Genomic DNA, 19,741 nt, shown 5'->3' with positions numbered 1-19,741 from the left:
ATGAATTAGGACAGCTGTTGTTACAAATAGATTACATATTTATTGCTGTCAATGCCTTGCAAACCACAATCTCTACGCATGCGGTAGTCCCGAACCGCCCCAGTTTACGGTACGGACTTGGCTTTGTGTACCTATAGAGCAATTCTCTACGAAATCGGTCTTTTTTCTTCAATTTTAATTTTTGTATTTTTTAATCCGGCTGAAACTTTTTTGGTGCCTTCGGTATGCCCAAAGAAGCCATTTTGCATCATTAGTTTGTCCATATAATTTTCCATACAAATTCGGCAGCTGTCCATACAAAAATGATGTATGAAAATTCAAAAATCTGTATCTTTTGAAGGAATTTTTGATCGATTTGGTGTCTTCGGCAAAGTTGTAGGTATGGATACGGACTACACTGGAAAAAATAATACACGGTAAAAAAATTTGGTGATTTTTTATTTAACTTTTATCACTAAAACTTGATTTAAAAAACACTATTTTTAATTTTTTATTTTTGATATGTTTTAGAAGACATAAAATGCCAACTTTTCAGAAATTTCCAGGTTGTGCAAAAATCACTGACCGAGTTATGAATTTTTAATCAATACTGATTTTTCAAAAATCGAAATTTTGGTCGTAAAATTTTCAACTTCATTTTTCGATGTAAAATCAAATTTGCAATCAAAAGTACTTTACTAAAATTTTGATAAAGTGCACCGTTTTCAAGTTATAGCCATATTTAAGTGACTTTTTGAAAATAGTCGCAGTTTTCATTTTTAAATTAGTGCACATGTTTGCCCAGTTTTGAAAAAATATTTTGAAAAGCTGAGAAAATTCTCTATATTTTGCTTATTCGGACTATGTTGATACGACCTTTAGTTGCTGAGATATTGCAATGCAAAGGTTTAAAAACAGGAAAATTGATGTTTTCTAAGTTTCACCCAAACAACCCACCATTTTCTATCGTAAATATCTCAGCAACTAATGGTCCGATTTTCAATGTTAATATATGAAACAATTGTGAAATTTTCCGATCTTTTCGAAAAAAATATTTTTGGAATTTTCAAATCAAGACAAACATTTTAAAAGGGCGTAATATTGAATGTTTGGCCTTTGTGAAATGTTAGTCTTGATTTGAAAATTCCAAAATATTTTTTCGAAGAGATCGGAAAATTTCACAAATGTTTCATATATTAACATTGAAAATCGGACCATTAGTTGCTGAGATATTGACGATAGAAAATGGTGGGTTGTTTGGGTGAAACTTAGAAAACATCAATTTTCCTGTTTTTAAACCTTTGCATTGCAATATCTCAGCAACTAAAGGTCGTATCAACAAAGTCCAAATAAGCAAAATATAGAGAATTTTCTCAGCTTTTCAAAAATATTTTTTCAAAACTGGGCAAACATGTGCACTAATTTAAAAATGAAAACTGCGACTATTTTCAAAAAGTCACTTAAATATGGCTATAACTTGAAAACGGTGCACTTTATCAAAATTTCAGTAAAGTACTTTTTGATTGCAAATTTGATTTTACATCGAAAAATGAAGTTGAAAAATTTTTACGACCAAAATTTCGATTTTTTGAAAAAAACAGTATTGATTCAAAAATTCATAACTCGGTCAGTGATTTTTTGCACAACCTGGAAATTTCTGAAAAGTTGGCATTTTATGCCTTCTAAAACATATCAAAAAGTAAAAAAAAATAAAAATAGTGTTTTTTTTTTGTAAATCAAGTTTTAGTGATGAAAAGTTAAATAAAAAAATCACCAAATTTTTTTTACCGTGTATTATTTTTTTCCAGTGTAGTCCATATCCATACCTACAACTTTGCCGAAGACACCAAATCGATCAAAAAATTCCTTCAAAAGATACTGATTTTTGAATTTTCATACATCATTTTTGTATGGACAGCTGCCGAATTTGTATGGAAAATTATATGGACAAACTAATGATGCAAAATGGCTTCTTTGGGCATACCGAAGGCACCAAAAAAGTTTCAGTCGGATTAAAAAATACAAAAAAAATCGAATGACCGAAATCCTAGAGAACTGCTCTATAGAGGATCCATAGAACGGCGTTGGCGACCGTGGTAGTAGGAGATAGAGAAAAAGAGTGCAACTGCAACTACTGAGGCCTTGAAGGCAGCGACGACAACAGACACAGCCAACACTGCCGCGAAAGAAAGAAAGAAAGAGCCTTTGGTGAATTATGTTCACCAGCATTAGATAATCGCTCGTTTCGTGATGTCTGCTGCCGTTGATGATGTTGCTGGTGTGTTTCGTTTTTTTTATTAACACTCGTAATCCCTTGTTTAACCAAGGTAGTAATGGACTGGTAACTAGGGTATTGGATGCTTTTAGTTGCACAATAGAGGTGCAGCAGCAGTGTACTATAAAGTAACACTATACTAATCAGCAGCAGCAGCAGCACCACCCACGGAGTGATGGCGCCGGTGCATAAATTATGCGAACAAGCTGGAAACTCATTTCTTTCTCTCCTTTTCTTAACCCAAAACAAACCATTAACACGCTGCGAGAGCTCTACCTAAAGCTACTTCCGAGTTTTGCCACCCCCTCTGTTTTTTTTTTTTTTTTGTAGTTTGGTGGGGTGTAGAACTGGGCGGTGGAAATTTACGGAAAATTAAGGGGTTAAAATTAGACTTGGGAGAACCCTACGAAGGCCTATTTGGTTGCCAACAGGGCGTCGGAGCCTATAACTGAAAAAAGCGTAGGAATTTACTTTTGGAAGAAAAACTTTCAAATAGGTACTCAAAACCAAAGATATAAAATCATGAAAACCAGATGTTGAAATTCTCGCGACAATCGATTTTTACGATGCAAAGTATAACTAGAGTCTAGACTAACTTTCAGCCAACTAACAAACTACATTGCACAACAAGACTAATTACATGAACAACTGTGCAATTTGTGCGGAAAGGGGATCAGACAAAGGCATAAAGAATTGTCTGATGAGTTATTATGAGACAGAGGGGGGGAAAACTATGATTGACCAAGAAATCATCAAATATTCTTTGTTAGACAGTGAGTTTTGCAGTTTATTTCATATTTCGATAAAATATTCAACATTTTTAAACAGTTCAATTTGACAAGCATGAAATTGTCCAACTTTCGCTGCTCTAGTTACCGAAGCCTCGCTGAAATGTCACCTCTCTTAAAATCCATTAGCATCAATCAATTCTCAATTTGTGTGCAAACATATAACTTTCTTGCGCTCTTGACAACGCCGCGTATACGCTATATCGGTAGGATAATTTCAATTTTATCGCCACAAAGCCGTGAAGAGGCGGCCAACACTATTTTCGAACAGTGTGAATATATTTTCGGGACCAATATCGGTCGATATGCACGTACCTACACAACACGGGTACACCTCTCCTAATAATAGCAAACTTGATTTCCATTTCACCGATGATTCAATTCTTTACCCCCAAAGTTCCGTCTCGAGTGCCTCCCAGCTATTTGGCTCATTGGCTTTCGGTAAATAACTCTAGAGACTAAAACATCGAAAAAGAAACCCGCAATTCTGGCAGCAAAGTGAAACTTCTTAAGCTCAAGCGTTTTGTGCCCGCGAAAAAAAAGGCGATGATGATGATGTCATAAAAATCACCTCACCGGCACCGACTCAAGAGCGCCGTTAAAAAAAAGTGATGAATGAATTTTGAAGTGGCACCCATTTGCGTCCAATCGGATTATGCTGCAGACTTGGCTGTAACACCCCCCGCGGGCGAACCAATTTAAAGGTTTGTCCTATACTGAAAGTAATTCATTGCGTGTCGCTTGCTTCTCTTGTAGCTAGAATATTTTCCGCGCGAGGGTGAATCGAAAACGATGACAATAAGAGTCGCAGCTAGAATTAAGCCTGGTCGCAGCTTAATGGGCATTGCCCCGCTGGCTACACTCACTTGAAACGTGGATGAATCATCGAATATGATTATTTATTCTTTTTTTTCAGACGAAAGGGTAAAACTGCTGAGAGAAGGAAACAAAAGTGTGTCCACTCTGCGTAGAAATTGTAGAATATTAATTTGTTGACCCCTGTGCTGTTTCATGCTGTGTATAGGAAGGATTAGCCATCAATGATACTTCCTGGTTTTTATTTTTTTTTTGCTGACATTTGTTTTTTTTTTTTCAAATACATAAAATAAAGGACGACACTAATGCCACTGAAGTGGTGAAATGTCTTTAAAATAATAATTAAATAAAAAAAATAAAGTACCTGCAATATCTGGTAAGAGATCCCTTTACGTACCGCCAGTGACCTCTAAACACATCTTGAAATTTCTGAAATTTTCAAAATTTAAGAAAATGTCAAAGGCCATCAATATTATCATTATGACTGAAAGGGCTAAAAAATGCAACAAAATGAAAGGCGAAGGATCCCATTCCATTGCCATTTTAGCAAAGAACTTTAAAACTTACATAAAAAATTGAAAAATAATAAAATTAAAACTCCAGGCCATTGTATTAACGCTTGATTGAAAAAAAACCTGTCATACACTAACTTTGAAAAATATTTGCACCGTTTTGAAGGGAAAACTTTACGATTGTTTCAGATTATAATGTTGAAAAACGGACCATTAGTTACCTAGATATCGGTAATCAAAAAATCAACTAGGGACCATCCACAAACCACGTGGACACTTTTTGGAAATCTCAACCCCCTCGTGGACAATTGTCTATACAAAAATCTTTTTGTATGGATCGTGGACAATCGCCATACCCCCTAAAGTGTCCACGTGGTTTATGGATGGTCCCTAGGCCAATACTGAGAAATTCTCATTCCTAGAGTAAATTTTCAAAAGGTCCTATGCGATAAAATAAGCAAACTAAGTTATTTATTGCATGACATTCTGCATGCCGGAAACTACACTATCCGCTGATCCAATTTCTTAAAAGCCTTTTAATTTTCAAATTATTGATAAAATACAAAACAACCTAAAACCACTCTCAAAAATGTTTACACCGGATAAATATAGGTCGTTTTACCACTTGGGAGTCCTATGTGCGTTCGAGTCAAACGTGCACATAGAACCGTAGCAAATCATCCTATGTGCCATTTATATAATTTAATAATCATGATGCATATACGCCCATATCAAAATGACCTATATACATGTTAATGTTACTAATTCAAAAATATGTATAAGTCGTTGTTTTATAAAAACTAAAAACTAAAAACTAAAAACTAAAAACTAAAAACTAAAAACTAAAAACTAAAAACTAAAAACTAAAAACTAAAAACTAAAAACTAAAAACTAAAAACTAAAAACTAAAAACTAAAAACTAAAAACTAAAAACTAAAAACTAAAAACTAAAAACTAAATTTTTTCTTGTTTTTTATCATTACATGCAACCATAGGCCCTAGGGATATGGGGATTTTTTCTGCTTTTCGTTTTTTTTACAAATGAGCAAACATGAACAAAAAATAGCAAACAAATTTATTTAACTTGAAATCGATGTACTTTATCAAACTTTCACTACAGTTAAATTTAAATTTAATTTTAGGTGATTAAATTAGTCAATCATAATTATCTAATTCTATTTATCATTTTCCAAACAAAAACATGACTTGGTCATAGATTTGTTGCCTATTTTGATAATTTCAGAAAGTATGGCATTTAAAAAAACATGCCATGCGTTGCCAAATTTGTATGAAGAAAAAAATAGACAAACTAATGATACAAAATGACTCAGGGTACCCAACATATTTTAGCCAGATGAAAAAAAAAATTGCACAAAATATCAGAGAATTACTTCATTTACGAAGCATCTCAAAAATAACAAAAATAACATAAAATAAGTGTGCTTATGGATCCACTACACACGAATATTTTTTGCCTCGACTTTTTTACGGAAATTGTAATAACTCTGAATAGAAAACAATTATTAGGTACTGTAGAAATGTTATGCAAAGTTAACAAGACCTAGACTACCGCTTTAATCTAGTCCGTCCGATATGTAAAAACAGCAAGCCAAGAAAATCGAAAGGCAAATTTGTGCCGCCCATAAGGCTACGTGTTAGAATTTCGCGAATAAGTGAAAATATACTATACTAAGTGAAAGTGGAGTATACTACTAAATTTTATTGGTTTTCCTGACTCACATGATTTTGAACCAAACTGCATCATTACCTCAACATAGATGAAATTACATATGGGACTGACTTGACTTGAGCGGCAGTAAACTGATCTGACTGTTTCAATAGTTTCTACAAAAAGCAAAAAAAAAAAACATGCGAAAATAGCAAAAAATGTTCACGGGTAGTGGGTTAAATGAAGCTTTTCAAAGATGCACGGAAAAACAGAACAGAATGTTTTGGTTCTGAATTCTTTAAATACAGTCCAGATTCGATTATCCGAAGGCCGATCCGGACAAATTTCACTTCTGATAATCGAATCACGCAAAAAATATTTTTTCAATTCCGTCGTGAAACTACTTACTTTTCCTTTCATTCTTGAATGACGAAATAGCCTACTTTTCTGTACCAAAAATAACAGAATCGAATAGCCACACTTTTCAAAATAATTCCTGAAAAGTTCTACTTTTCAGCACTAAAATGGGTGCTGAAAAGTTGAACTTTTTAGCACTTGTTTCGAAAAGTAACACTTTTCAACATTTTTTTTGATTTAAACGATTTATTGACAAAATACATGAAAATTTGACATAAAATTTCACTCAGTGTGTGTTTTTTGGAATTGCAAAAAAATTTGTATGGAATTCGTTGCAAAACTTGATTTTTTCAGCACTCTTCGTATTTATCCAACTCGATGAACCTCGTTGGATAAATGTACGACTCGTGCTTAAAAAATCCTCTTTTTGCAACTTGTTGCATAAACTACTATTTTGCAATTCCGTCGTGAATCTACTTGCTTTCCCTGTCATTCTTGAACGACGAAATAGCCTACTTTTCTGTACCAAAAATAACAGAATCGAATAGCAACACTTTTCAAAATAAATGCTGAAAAGTTCTACTTTTCAGCGCTGAAATGGGTGCGAACTTTTCAGCACTCGTTTCGAAAAGTAACACTTTTCAACATTTTTTTGATTTAAACGATTTATTGACAAAATTCATGAAAATTCGACTTAAAATTTCACTCAATGGGTGTCTTCTGAAATTGCAAAAAATTTTGTATGGAACTCGTTGCAAAACTTGATTTTTTCAGCACTCGTCGTATTTATCCAACTCGGTGAACCTCGTTGGATGAATGTACGACTCGTGCTGAAAAAATCCTCTTTTTGCAACTTGTTGCATAAACTACAATTTTTTCATTGTCTAATTTTTGATTTTCGAGCTTTAGTATGGTCCTTAAACTACGCTACAGTGAATTAAATGTTTAAATCAAAGATGGCGGTGATGGAATATTGAAAAAATGCATTTTATTATTGAATAGGCAATCAACTGTTCAAATTTGACTAAGATGGGGCCACAGAACTCGAATTTGATGTTTAAAACAAGAGATTGGGTCATACAAATTTCAGCATTTTTGTATGACCCAATTTCACCTCTAATTACGGTATCCGAAGTCCCATAAAAACCTTCGGATAATCGAACTTCGGATAATCGAAACATCGGCTAATCGGGGCTTCGTATAATCGAGTCTGGACTGTACTAGCAAATTGTTATACAAAATATCGATTGTTTTACTTTTACTTAGCTTGTCCAAATTTGAGCGATTCAAAGGCTAAAACGAGTGTCTTTCATCCGAAGCAAACATTCCGGATTTCGAATCAGCCTTTATCAGTGGCCGAAATTCGAAGCCAGCAGTAATTTTAAATTCTGACATTTTTTGTTTAGAAAAAACTTATTTTGCATTTTTTTTTGTTTTCTACCATATTTATTTATTTAGGCTGTTTCAAATTTTAATTCAGGTTCAATATTTCAAATTATAAACAGAATATATAAAAAAAACCCTCAAAGTCATAATTCTCAATTACGGATAATTCAATCCAGTAGTAATCAATTACAAAACATTCCCTCTTACCTCATAACAGAGTCCCATGTAAGTCACACCCTACTTCCAACAAAACAACTCTGCTCCCCAGAGAATCGACTCCGATGTACACATTGTGTGGAGGTGTAGCAAACCTCACAGAGTGCAGTAAATTTACAAAAGTACCACATTTGCTTTTACAGTCACTGACTGTTTGAACAATAACAACACCTCAAAGGGATTCATGTGAATGTGGGTGATAAATGAACACCTTTATTGTCTCCGATATGCGAGCGACACGTGTTATCCTTTTTTCAGTTATCCTTACCGTGCCGAAGGGTTCTCGACTGTGGGATTTAATATCCTGGTCCCCTTTTGATAAGGAAGGTGGATGCGACATGTGTAAAAGAATTGCTACATCCTTGCTGGAGCCTTTCCCCTCCCACTCTGATGTCAAACACTAAATCGAGAGGTCAGAGTTGCGATACAAATTTAGCGCTGCCGGATTTCATTATTTTGGGTTCACCACCTTCCCGGCCCGAAACCCGTTTTAGCACCTGTCACTGCGGTTATCCATCAACTGGCACGATGCCGCTCTGCCTTAATTCGTCGAAAAAGGTATACGAGACTTAGGCAGGGAAAGCTCCGCAAAATCATAACCCTTTCGTGGAGCAGCGTTGAAGCTCGTCTTGCAGACTGTCACTCTGCTGAAGTTGGTTGCGCATTTGCATGTCTTTTGAAGACTCGACGTGGCACCCTAGACACTAGACTTCCTTTCCGCTTTCTTCACCGTTGCGTTGTGACCAACTGGAATAGGCCTGTTGTCTAGGTAGCCTGATACAGGGTGAACAACCAGAGTTAGTAACATTCATGTTTCTTCCAGCACTACCCAAGCAATTCACTTGTTGAGTCGATACCATGTGACGACGACGACGACGACGACGTCCTCGAGTGGAATCTTGTTCAGGCGGCGGTTGGTTGATCGCCCCCATACGAACGACACGCGTGCCGCAGAAACAGGAATCTTGAAACCGACAACAGGTTTGCTGGTGGCCATGAAGCACAGACACAGAGATATGCAACGTATTGGCCACGTTTCAAATCTGCTGTGCGATCATCGCACTCCCCTCAAAAATAAAGTGGACAGCAGCCGGAACATCGCGAAAGTTAACCCGCCAAACAAGAGGAAAGATCACTCATTACGATTCCGGAGCGCGCTTCAACCATCACCGCTTTGGGAGGTACACCATTGGCGCGGCCTAACTATACAGTGAAACGAGGTTCCAAATTTTTTTCAATCTGCCCCCACCTTGCGGAGACAGTCGGGGGAAAAACGACTGAAAATTGAGAGGAACAACAATGGGTTAATTACCCCTTTCTTGGTTGAAGGAAACTAGTCTAGTTTAAGTCGCAGAGCAGCACGTTTTTTTTTCAATTATGTGCGTTTTTCTCGTCACAGTGAAGCGCTAGTTTTGCGTCTTCTTTGCACAGTCATAAATTAATCAAAAGATAGAAAGAGATGAAAATTTAATGTGAGATTTGCAACACTTCTATAGTTTAATGAGTCAAAAGTAAAAAATGTTTGCTTCTAAAAAAATTGTCAACATTCAAGAATCTTAAACTTTTCATAACAATAATTGTACACAGTAATGAAAATCATGTTAATATTACATCTGGGAATGAGTACATCTCATTTGTCAGAAAAAAAAGTGTTAGTTTTTTTAAATTTACCTCATACGCATTCATCCATTATCATTGGCCCGATGAAATTCCCCTTAACCCTTTTCCAAACATTCTAAAAATATTCCGTTTACTTTTAAAAGTCGCATGAGTTCCCCGCACTTTTGCCACTAGCAAACAAAAACAAATATTCCTCCGAAATCACCCGGGACTGTAAGGGCGTAGCCTTGAAGCACAGTGTGGAAATTTACGTACTCAGATATTTTTTATTGTACCGGGAAACAATCAAATTGTCTAAGAATATTGAATAGACCATTCTGGCACCCCTTACAAGTAGGTAACGGATGAAGGAAGACAATAAATAACTATCTTTAAAGATTAAAAACGTTACTTAATCCACCCTTAGGTGGTTGGCGCCTTCCTCACATTTAAAGGGTGCTATCCAAAATGCAAAAAGTGCGTAAATAACACTTAAGTGCTTATAACTTTTGATAGGGTTGTCAGATCTTCAATGTTTTGGAAGCGTTGGAAAGCACTTTTGAATACCAATTCAACGATAGGTCGCATGAGAGATCCGGACAACGTTTTCATCAACATATCTGAGATCCGGCCTCCAAAAAGCGTATAAATAACACTTAAGTGCTTATAGCTTTTGATAGATTTGTCAGATCTTCAATGTCTTGAACGCGTTGGAAAGGTCTTTTAAATACCTTTCTGAAAATGTATAGCATGACGGGGTTTCTTACAAAAACCACCCTTTTTACAATCTTCCGGACTTTTGTTAAAATCGTTTTTTAGCATAACTTTTGAAGTACTTAACTAAACTGCATAATTTTTAATAGCGACTTATGGGACCTCAAGACGGATCGAATGACGCCAAAACGGACAAAATCGGTTCAGCCAATGTCGAGATAATCGAGTGACAATTTTTGATCAACATCCCACCACACACACAGACATTTGCTCAGAATTTGATTCTGAGTCGATAGGTATACATGAAGGTGGGTCTAGGAGGTCTAATTGAGAAGTTTAATTTCCAAGTGATTTTAAAGCCTTTCCTCAGTAAAGTGAGGAAGGCAAAAAATGAGCAGTTTGTTTTTGCATAAGCAAATGCAGTTTGTTTTTGCATAACAAAATGGAATAATGTAAATAATATCTTAGGGCGCAATCATGAATTTAATTCTTCATCTGAAATTGTACAAACAAAACTATGCAATATAACTATATAATTCGATGATTATTTCACTTTAATTGGAGAACAAATGGCTCAGAAAATTGTAATTAACCTTTTGTCAACTGAAATGCATTTTGCTGCATTTAAAATCATATTTAACATGTCTGGGATCGATCAAAAATATTTTGAATTTTTGTGAAATTCCGTTGCACAGTAATGCAAAAAGTTTCTTTTTTTCGGCCCAAAAAAAAGTTCTTCAATGCTTAGTTATTTTGAAGCCTAATGATTGCAATACAACTGGGCAGGTGTAAAATGCATTTTAAAACATTTTTATATTAAAATGTTAATACCATGGTTTGTTATTTCAATTTTTATATTTTTTTATTTAATAGATTCTGGAATCATTGAAAAGAAGTTCGCGTCGAGGCCTTAGAAGTTGGGCCATCAGTCGTGTGGTGTTCGTCGGGGGGATCGGTGTGTGACGTCGCGCGCGAGAATCCGCGAGAAAGTGGTGGAAGATTCTGGAATCATTGAAAAGAAGTTCGCGTCGAGGCCTTAGAAGTTGGGCCATCAGTCGTGTGGTGTTCGTCGGGGGGATCGGTGTGTGACGTCGCGCGCGAGAATCCGCGAGAAAGTGGTGGAGATTTCTGGATTTCATTGAAAAGGGATTCACGTCGTCGTGTGTAAATTCACTTTCATTTAGTTTTGAAGCCCTTCCCATAGCATCGTTGCTCGGATGGCACGACGGCGGTAGAAGTGAAAAATCGCGATTGAGGAATTGATAAGTCCTTCTCATAGCGTCGTAGCTCGGAAGGCAACGATTATGTTTCCTGATCTATTTAAAATTGCACGTCGCCGAATAAATCGATAAATACAATAACATTTTATTTTGAAAGTCCTTCCCATAGCATCGTTGCTCGGATGGCACGACGGCGGTAGATGTGAAAAATCGCGATTGAGGAATTGATAAGTCCTTCTCATAGCGTCGTAGCTCAGAAGGCAACGATTATGTTTCCTGATCTATTTAAAATTGCACGTCGCCGAATAAATCGATAAATACAATAACATTTAATTTTGAAAGTCCTTCCCATAGCATCGTTGCTCGGATGGCACGCCGGCGGTAAGATGTGAAAAGTCCTTCTTATAGCGTCGTAGCTCGGAAGGCAACGATTAGGTTTCACTTTCTGGTCATATCATCTACCAAGATGAATCCTGACCTTCCCTTTCCTTCCCCTACTAACACAATTCCCCCACTTCCCGTGATGCTTGAAGGAGATGCTGTGGATTCAACGGTCTCATGCGGTGTCAACAGGTATAGAGCGACAAACTCTGTGTCTGATGAGTCTGCAACTTCAACTATCGGACTAACATTCCTACCTTTGTTGAACTGCATCTCCTTGGGGGCGCCGGTATTGACTTGAAGCAGAGATCTTCAGGGGTTATACAGTGAGGATGATTAGCTCCCACTAATCATCTGTTGGTTCATTGTGTAACTTCAGCTGATCCGTCAATAACGGAGTAGCAGCTCATTGGCAGTCAACCATGCTCATGCTCATGCTCTGCTCATGCTCAATTTTTATATTTTTTTATTTAAGTTTAAATTTCAAATTCAATGTGCAACGGCTCTTAAGAAGGGTACAAATGACTCCTGAATATTTTTTTGTTTTATCTAAAATGCTTTCGTGTCGGTTATGGTTCTTGTTGTGCTAGTGTTTAATTATTTTCCCAAAAATAGCCGATTTTTATTTACGTTTGCTAAACATAAACAACACCAGGGTTAATATTTGCATTTGGATAACTTTTTAGTTGTGAACAAATCCGTTTGGATCGGTTTTCATTCCAAAACCCCATTTTCTATAAGGCTCGGGATTCTTTCATCTTCATGCTCTTAAATTTGTTCAATCTCAATATCAACAAAATTTCATTTTTTTAGGAAATTATGAACATTAATACTGGAGGGTAGGAAATGGCTATAAGGACGTTTTTAAAATCATTTTTATTCTAAATAATTAAACTTAAAATAAACCTGGTCAGAGGAAAAGGGACCATCCACAAACCACGCGGACACTATTTTTTTTGGAAATCCCAACCCTCCCCCCTCGTGGGTCAGTGCGCATACAAAAAAAAATTGTATGGATCGTGGACAAACGCCATGTTCTCGTGGTTTATGGATGGTCCCAAATCAAATTTACAACAATAACCAGAGGGTAGAGACAGCCCAACCCCGCCTTTACACGGGCAGCGATTTAAAAAATCACCAAAAATCTTATTTTCAACCAATTTTTGATCTTTAAAAAGCATTGGAAAGAAAAATCTTAAAATTTTAGAATATTTGGGTTGGAAGTTTTACTTGTTCTATGTGACCTTGCCAACTTTTTAAAAATGTAATTTTTCAGGGGTCAACTTTGGATTTGTTTTTTTACTAACATATATTTCCTTTATTTTAAATATAAAAAAGTATGCAGTAATTTTTCTAGTGTCCCAGACTCCCAGACAATTCGTTCTCCTTAGTTCCAGTAAACTCTCTCCCAATCAGCAGTTGAGAGGTAGTCCATATCTCAGCTCAGAAAAACATCTGCAACAATGTAATTGTTAAAGCAACCTAATAAAATTAAATGAAATGAAAAGTTGCTCAAAATGACCACGAGAAAAATAAAAATTACCGAAAAAAAAATTGAACAATAGAGGGTTAATACAAAAGCTCTTCAATGTTTCTTTGGCAACTTTCTCTTTGATTAAAACAGCCGTTTTGATTCTTTTCCATAAAAAGATACATAAAAATTTGGCAGCTGTCCATACAGAAATTCGCAATTCGCAATTCGCAATTTTCAGTGTAAGAACGGACCTTGACCGATCTTATGCACTAGGTTCCCGACGAACACGCACTGCCCTTACACCTATCTCACCCTTGCTCTGAGTCAGTACGAGCAGCACGCTAGAACACGCTTTGAGTGTTCGTGCCAGGCATGCACACCATCTTTTCCGGTTACGCATTTTAACTCGGCCGCGGGTGGTACATTACGTAGGGTTTGATGTAAGTATAAGCGCCTAACCATTTAAAGTGTGCCTATCAACTTTCATTAAAGCAAAAACTGTTTTATTTTTAGTTTGAATTCAAAACTTATTGTTATTTACTGTGTATTGTTTTCTCCTGAAATCTTCGCGGTGTTTTGTTACAATTTTTGGTCCTAAGCATGTTATAAAAGTTTACCAAAAATACAATAGTAATATTTGTGTTAATCCTTTAACCATTCCATAAATTTAGTAACGGCTCAAGTCTCACTTGTTTGAAAAAAGAGTGAAGATTGAAAACAATAGACAGTAAAAGAGAATTTATTTTATAAAAATCAAGAATCAATAGTAAGAGAATGATGAGCGTATTTTGAAGAATAAAAATGAGAAGCTAGATGTATTAGATGTAAAATTAGACAATAGTTAATAAATAGAGATACAAAACAAGCTTAAATAGCTTATAGTAATAATAATTTATAGGACAGATAAAGAATTATTCAAATAAATAAATTCGCAATAAAATCAAAAAAGATTAGGCGAATGATAAATAGACTTGATATTACTAGTACATTAAGGAAAAGTATATTTTTAAGGAAAAAAAAAACAAAACAAAGTTTGTTACAGCAGTATCAATTGATAGAAAAGAATGGAAAAGCTTTGAGAGATAAGAGAATCAAAAGTTAGTAAAATTAAAATCAAATGTTGGATATTAAATAGAAGAATCAGCGAAGAATTGGGAATCAGAAGAGCAAAATAAAAAATAGGAGATAGTTGATAGCTGAGAATGAAGAGAAGAGAAACCCCGTTGTGCGATGTTTCAGGTACATCCACAGCAGTTGACTCAACATACTGCGAATCAAAACAATACCGTCTACAATCACAAATTACTTCCCTTTCCCACATTGTCGCGCCCCTTTCTTTTAGCCGTCTCGACTCTGACCCGCGGTGGTCAAAGGTTTACGATCCGTTTCCACAGGCCACCAGCTAGGTCATCATGAAAACCAAGCCAACGTGGAGGTAAGAAAATAGGACACTCGCAAGGTACCAGAGCTATACTGTTCTGATCAAGATAAATCGGATGATCTAACAGAATTACGGATGTAGTTAGTTACGCTCCTTCCAGGATGTTCCTTACGTGGACGTCAACCGAAGAGCACGCAACAAGGTCAGTGCCATTGCATGCTCTTAGGTATCAATCCTTGGCCTGCATTTGGCAGCTGTCCATACAGAAATGCTATAAAAGTGTTCAAGAATCGATAGGTTGACAACTAATTTCAAAATATTTTAAATAGCAAATGTTTCAGTAAATTTCCGCAATAAGAAAAAGTAAATTTGATGCGCAAACAGACAAATAATAAGGAATTTATTTCCAACCAAATCAATTTTTGGGCCGTTGCAAATATTTAACAAAGTTTATGTCCAGTGAAATGTTGTTATCTATTAGACTATTTTTTAAGTTGAAAATTTGTTATTTATTATTCACGTTTGAGATAGAAAGACAGATTGTAAATATGTTTTTTTGAGATATTGTAAATAACTACTCATAGATACAATAAAGCTGATTGTACGCCACTAACTTTGGCATGTTTTGCCGCGGCTCAAGTACATACACACACATAGTCCTTTCTCGGTGAGTAACTTCATTGTAACCCGACAATGCCGCCACCGACGATGACGATGGCCCACGAATATGGTAATATCTTGGCCTCCGCCCGCCACATCACAGACAATATTGTTTCGCTCTTCCCGCTTGAGCTGCCTCGGACAAAGAAACTGTTTTAAAGTGACACTCACCTGGAAACGTTACTGGTAGATTAACGTTGTTTTTCTGCTCAAACGTCTCCATTTGGGGCTCGGATTGTGGCTCTCTCGTGCTATCGACGATCGTTTGTGAGATTATTTGCACAAATGTGTGGTGCCGCACAGGATGATCACCAAATTATTATTTATTTATTTTTGCTTCTCTTGTTCACTGAACTCGTCGTGCCACGTTGTTATCACTCATTTGCTGTTTCACGTATTTGCTTATTTATTTTTAATTTCTTCTGCCTCGTTTCAGCTGTTATCAGATATGCAAATGAGTTGCTATTGGGGCTTTACTTTTCATTTTCCCACTTCCTGAGCAGCGGCAGCAAAGAAAACGCACACTTTCGCTTTCGTCATCAGCGAGCTGGATTGCGAGGCACTACGCCCTTGAGATTTTTTTCTCCACCTTCACTATTGAAACTATTTACGAATTGGAGGAATTGCATAGAATTAACAATTTCATTAGTTGAAAACGACAAAAAAAACTTTAAGAACTGCTGTTAGTACACATTACAAGTTTATTTGCTTCTTGAACTATTTTTTCTTCCTCCAATTATAATGTGTACTAATGAAGCTAATTATTTCACTACCACTATGAGAACCAGCTGAACCGTGGCCACCAGGCACTAAAAGTGGATTATATGGATAAATACATTCTCAGTTTTCGTTCTTTTCAAGAAGGCGTTGAAGGTCGTGAATAATAAATAAATATAGAAAAGTAAAAACGCCTTTCAATCAGAACTCACACAACACGGTCGGTCAAACATTTGACGGGTTGAACCCTGATCTCACCTTTCCCGCACCTGGCCACAAACACTTTTCCCCCCTAATCCACGGTGCAAATGGCCAATTTAAACAGGAATTTCAAGCCCATTTTCACGACATCCGGAACCACTTTTACCAAAATCACTGCTCGGTTTGTGTTACGCGTAATAATCACCTGCCGATTGCAATCCGGAATCTACGGAAGGGCGCGCGCGGAACCTGGATCTGGTGCTGGCCAGAGGAACGACGACGTCGATATCACGACGGCAGCAACGCAATTAAAACTTTTGCTTCTGGTCCTGGACTGACTGCGCGGAACGAAGAAGATAAACAAGTTTGACAAGAGGGGCAAACATTTGATTGGGGCACTTCGATCGATCGGCCATGGCAGTGCACTGCTATCAAAGTTGGGTAAATCAATGCAAAAGGAGGCCAACCCGTGTTTAGCGTGTACGTTTCATTTTGACAGAAGCAGCTGTCATCGAGTGGGATCAGAAGGACGAAAAATGGCGATTTGGAGCTCGCTCGCACGTTCCGCTCAGGTTTCTGCCCAATTTAGCGGCCTGCTGAAGAATCCGGTGCTGCTGCAAGCAAGCAAAAATGGTAAGTTTGAATGTTCTACAATCGATTATTGCTGTTGCTCCATTTCCAGCGGTTAATTTGGTAGGATATGACCACTAATTGCGAGGGTTCTCAAAAGTTGTTATGCAACTCGCTGTCGGCGGAACAATAATAAACAAACCTTCCCTTGCGTTTCAGCTCTGGTGCAGGCGCGCTCGATGTCCGGCCACGGGCCGAAGATGTTCACCATCACGCCGTCGCGATTCCAGTGGCACAAGTTTAAGGACATGTTCCATTACTACATCATGGTCGGCCTGATTCCGGTTGTCGGCATCATCTTCTACGCCAACGTGTTTATCGGCCCGGCTCAGCTGACGGAGGTTCCGGCCGACTACGAACCGAAGCACTGGGAGTACCACAAGAATCCGATCACGCGCTTCATCGCCAGGTACATGCTGAACAATCCTCAGGAAGATTACGAAAAGATGCTGCATCATTTGTACGAGGAGAATGAAAAGGCACAGATGCTGGCGCTGGAGCAGAAGATCCGCGACAAAATGGCCGAGAGGAACGATTACCAGTCGTACTACTATCGCCCGGCCATCGGCAAGTACCATCGGGTGGCCAAGGAAGCCGCCGAGCACCTGGAGTCGATTCGCGGTGATTAATTTGGTGGGCATTGCGTCGTAGATGTTTGTAAATTCGATTATTAAATTCACTAATAAGATACAAATTTATAATTTCACGTTTTGAAGAAGTGTCCACCTGTTGTTGCACATGATTGCGTGCAAGCAAAAGCTATTTTTTATTAATATAATTACAGAATGACTTAGAATGATATTTTCTGGAAAGTGAGAGATTGTAGCGAGCGAAAAGCTTCCTCAACTTATCCCCAGGCCTGACTCTTGGCATAGTGAAGGACCAGCTTCCCGTTTGCCCCGTAACACTCGTACAGATTCTTGATGATCTGGTCCGGCGAGGGGGCGAACGTTTGGTTGATGTATAAAAACTGAAAGAGAGTAGAAAATCATTATTAAAATTTTCAAAACGATCATTGTCTGATGACTCACCAATTTCTCGCCCGGTTCCAGCTTGAGATATTTGTGGATGAATTTGATGATTGCGCTGATTGGTTTCTCCTGATCGACCGCCCACTTTTTCTGCTTGAGAATGGGGGCACTTCCGGTGGCGTGTAGAATAATGTCAACTAAAATTTCAAGTGAATCATTATTCAAGAAAAGTATAAAACTTAATAAAAAAAAACTCGTACTCTTTTTGACCTCCTGCTTTTCCACCTTTGGTTCCTGCCCGAGGGAGAGATTTTCCACGTTTGTGGCCAGCTCTTTGTCGGTGGTCTCCTTTGCCGGATCAGCCATCGTGTGATGATTTCTGATGCTTTAAAACAAATCCTGGTTTTTAAAACTCAAACGCGAAGCAACTTCAGTTGGGCAAAGTTTTGTTTATAAATTATTTCAATCCAATCGCGTGACAAATCAATTATGGAACGTAACATTTGAAAAGGTCCTATAGTGTCAGATAGGGCGTTAAACGTTTTGAAATCTGAGGAATTAGTTTGAAATGACCGTTTATAAGATATCTAGAGTCTTGTTTTTTTCTTTTTAAAAGGTCCAATGAGACTAATTTTTAAGTGTTTTTGAATAAATTGAGCCCAGACTCAATTATCCGAAGTTACGATTACGATTTGTGGGACTTCGGATCACGAAGAAACATTTTTTTTGATCTTACTTTTCACAAACTATGCGACCCAATTTCAGTTAAAATTAAATAGTTGATTGATTTAAAAATTACGAAATGAATTTTTCAATATTACCTCATCATAATTTTGCCGCCATCTTGGAGTTGAATCACTTTAGAGTAGTTTTGGGGTCATACTGAAGCTTGACAATAAAAAAATAAGACATTTTTTTCTTGATTCGATTATCCAAAGATTCGATTATCGGAAGTTATTTATTTTGGAGGCCATCGGATAATCAAGTCTTGACTGCAGGTTAAATTTTTCAAAAATTACAAATATTTGCAAAAATACTAAAAATTACAAAAAAAAAAAAAACACAAATATCAAACAATCATCAAAAATTATAAAAAATAAATAAAATGATTTAAATCATCAAACTGACCAAAATGTCGAATTACCAAAAAGACAAAAAATATAATGAAAATGACCAAAATTACGCAAATGCCCAAAATTACAAAAAAATCAAATCATCAATATGATCAATATGAAATAAATGTCCAAAATCACGCAAATGTTCCAAATGACCAAAATGACGAAATTTACAAAAAATACCAGATTTACCAAAATGCACAGCTTGTCTAAAGGTTCAAAAAAGTATCAAATAAATCGCTTAAATCAGTTTCGAGTTCCCTAAACATGCCTTTAATATCTCGACGAAAATGGCGAAATCTGGAGTTTTTTAAAGATCCAATAAACCAAATTTTCAGTTTTTGCTTTTTTGGTGTTTTTTAATACCCCTGACTCAAGGCGGTTTCAAAACCACCCATAAAGCAAAATCTAAAATTTGGTTTATTGAACCTTTAAAAAAACTCCAGAAATAAATCAAAATTACTAAAATTACCAAAAAGGCTAAATTGGCCAAAATGAACAAAATGACCAAAACGGCAAAAATTTCAAAATAACGAAACTTACCTAAATAATGAAACCTACAAAATAAGCCAATTTGAGGAAAATTAACAAAATGACCAGATTGTCCAAAATGATCAACATTACGAAATAGATCAAATTTTTTAAAATAATCAGAATAGGCCAAATTGACCAAAATTTAA

General features: G+C 36.7%; 3 protein-coding genes across 6 annotated transcripts in view; 1 reads left to right on the top strand and 2 right to left on the bottom strand.

Annotated features, from left to right (window-relative positions):
- Positions 1-16,699, bottom strand: part of LOC6032828 (rho GTPase-activating protein 68F) — a 34,124-nt gene extending 17,425 nt beyond the window's left edge. The window contains exons 1-2 of one of the 4 annotated variants that reach the window (XM_038260182.1): positions 16,551-16,699; positions 15,599-16,030 (exon numbers count right to left, since the gene is read on the bottom strand). In XM_038260182.1, coding sequence (XP_038116110.1) covers positions 15,599-15,650 — 52 coding nt within the window. In that variant the 5' untranslated portion in view covers positions 15,651-16,030; positions 16,551-16,699. Of the gene's footprint in view, positions 1-15,598; positions 16,031-16,356 lie in introns of all 4 variants that reach the window. The other 3 variants (XM_038260180.1, XM_001843314.2, XM_038260181.1) reach the window with 3 other exon arrangements.
- A 117-nt stretch (positions 16,700-16,816) lies between these two features.
- Positions 16,817-17,669, top strand: LOC6032829 (NADH dehydrogenase [ubiquinone] 1 beta subcomplex subunit 5, mitochondrial). The gene is made up of 2 exons (XM_001843315.2): positions 16,817-16,978; positions 17,135-17,669. Exons 1-2 carry the CDS (start codon positions 16,882-16,884, stop codon positions 17,602-17,604), a joined length of 567 nt encoding a protein of 188 aa, XP_001843367.1. The 5' UTR covers positions 16,817-16,881; the 3' UTR covers positions 17,605-17,669.
- Positions 17,670-17,683: 14 nt separating this feature from the next.
- Positions 17,684-18,430, bottom strand: LOC6032831 (autophagy protein 12-like). Its single transcript, XM_001843316.2, has 3 exons — positions 18,207-18,430; positions 18,007-18,143; positions 17,684-17,945 (listed from the first exon to the last, which is right to left on the bottom strand). The coding sequence occupies exons 1-3, from the start codon at positions 18,310-18,312 to the stop codon at positions 17,823-17,825; spliced, it is 366 nt and encodes a 121-aa protein (XP_001843368.2). The 5' UTR covers positions 18,313-18,430; the 3' UTR covers positions 17,684-17,822.
- Positions 18,431-19,741: the final 1,311 nt, after the last annotated feature.

This window comes from Culex quinquefasciatus, chromosome 3, assembly GCF_015732765.1.
Source record: "Culex quinquefasciatus strain JHB chromosome 3, VPISU_Cqui_1.0_pri_paternal, whole genome shotgun sequence".
Lineage (NCBI taxonomy): Eukaryota > Metazoa > Arthropoda > Insecta > Diptera > Culicidae > Culex > Culex quinquefasciatus.
This window is presented reverse-complemented; position numbering and strand designations above follow the sequence as displayed.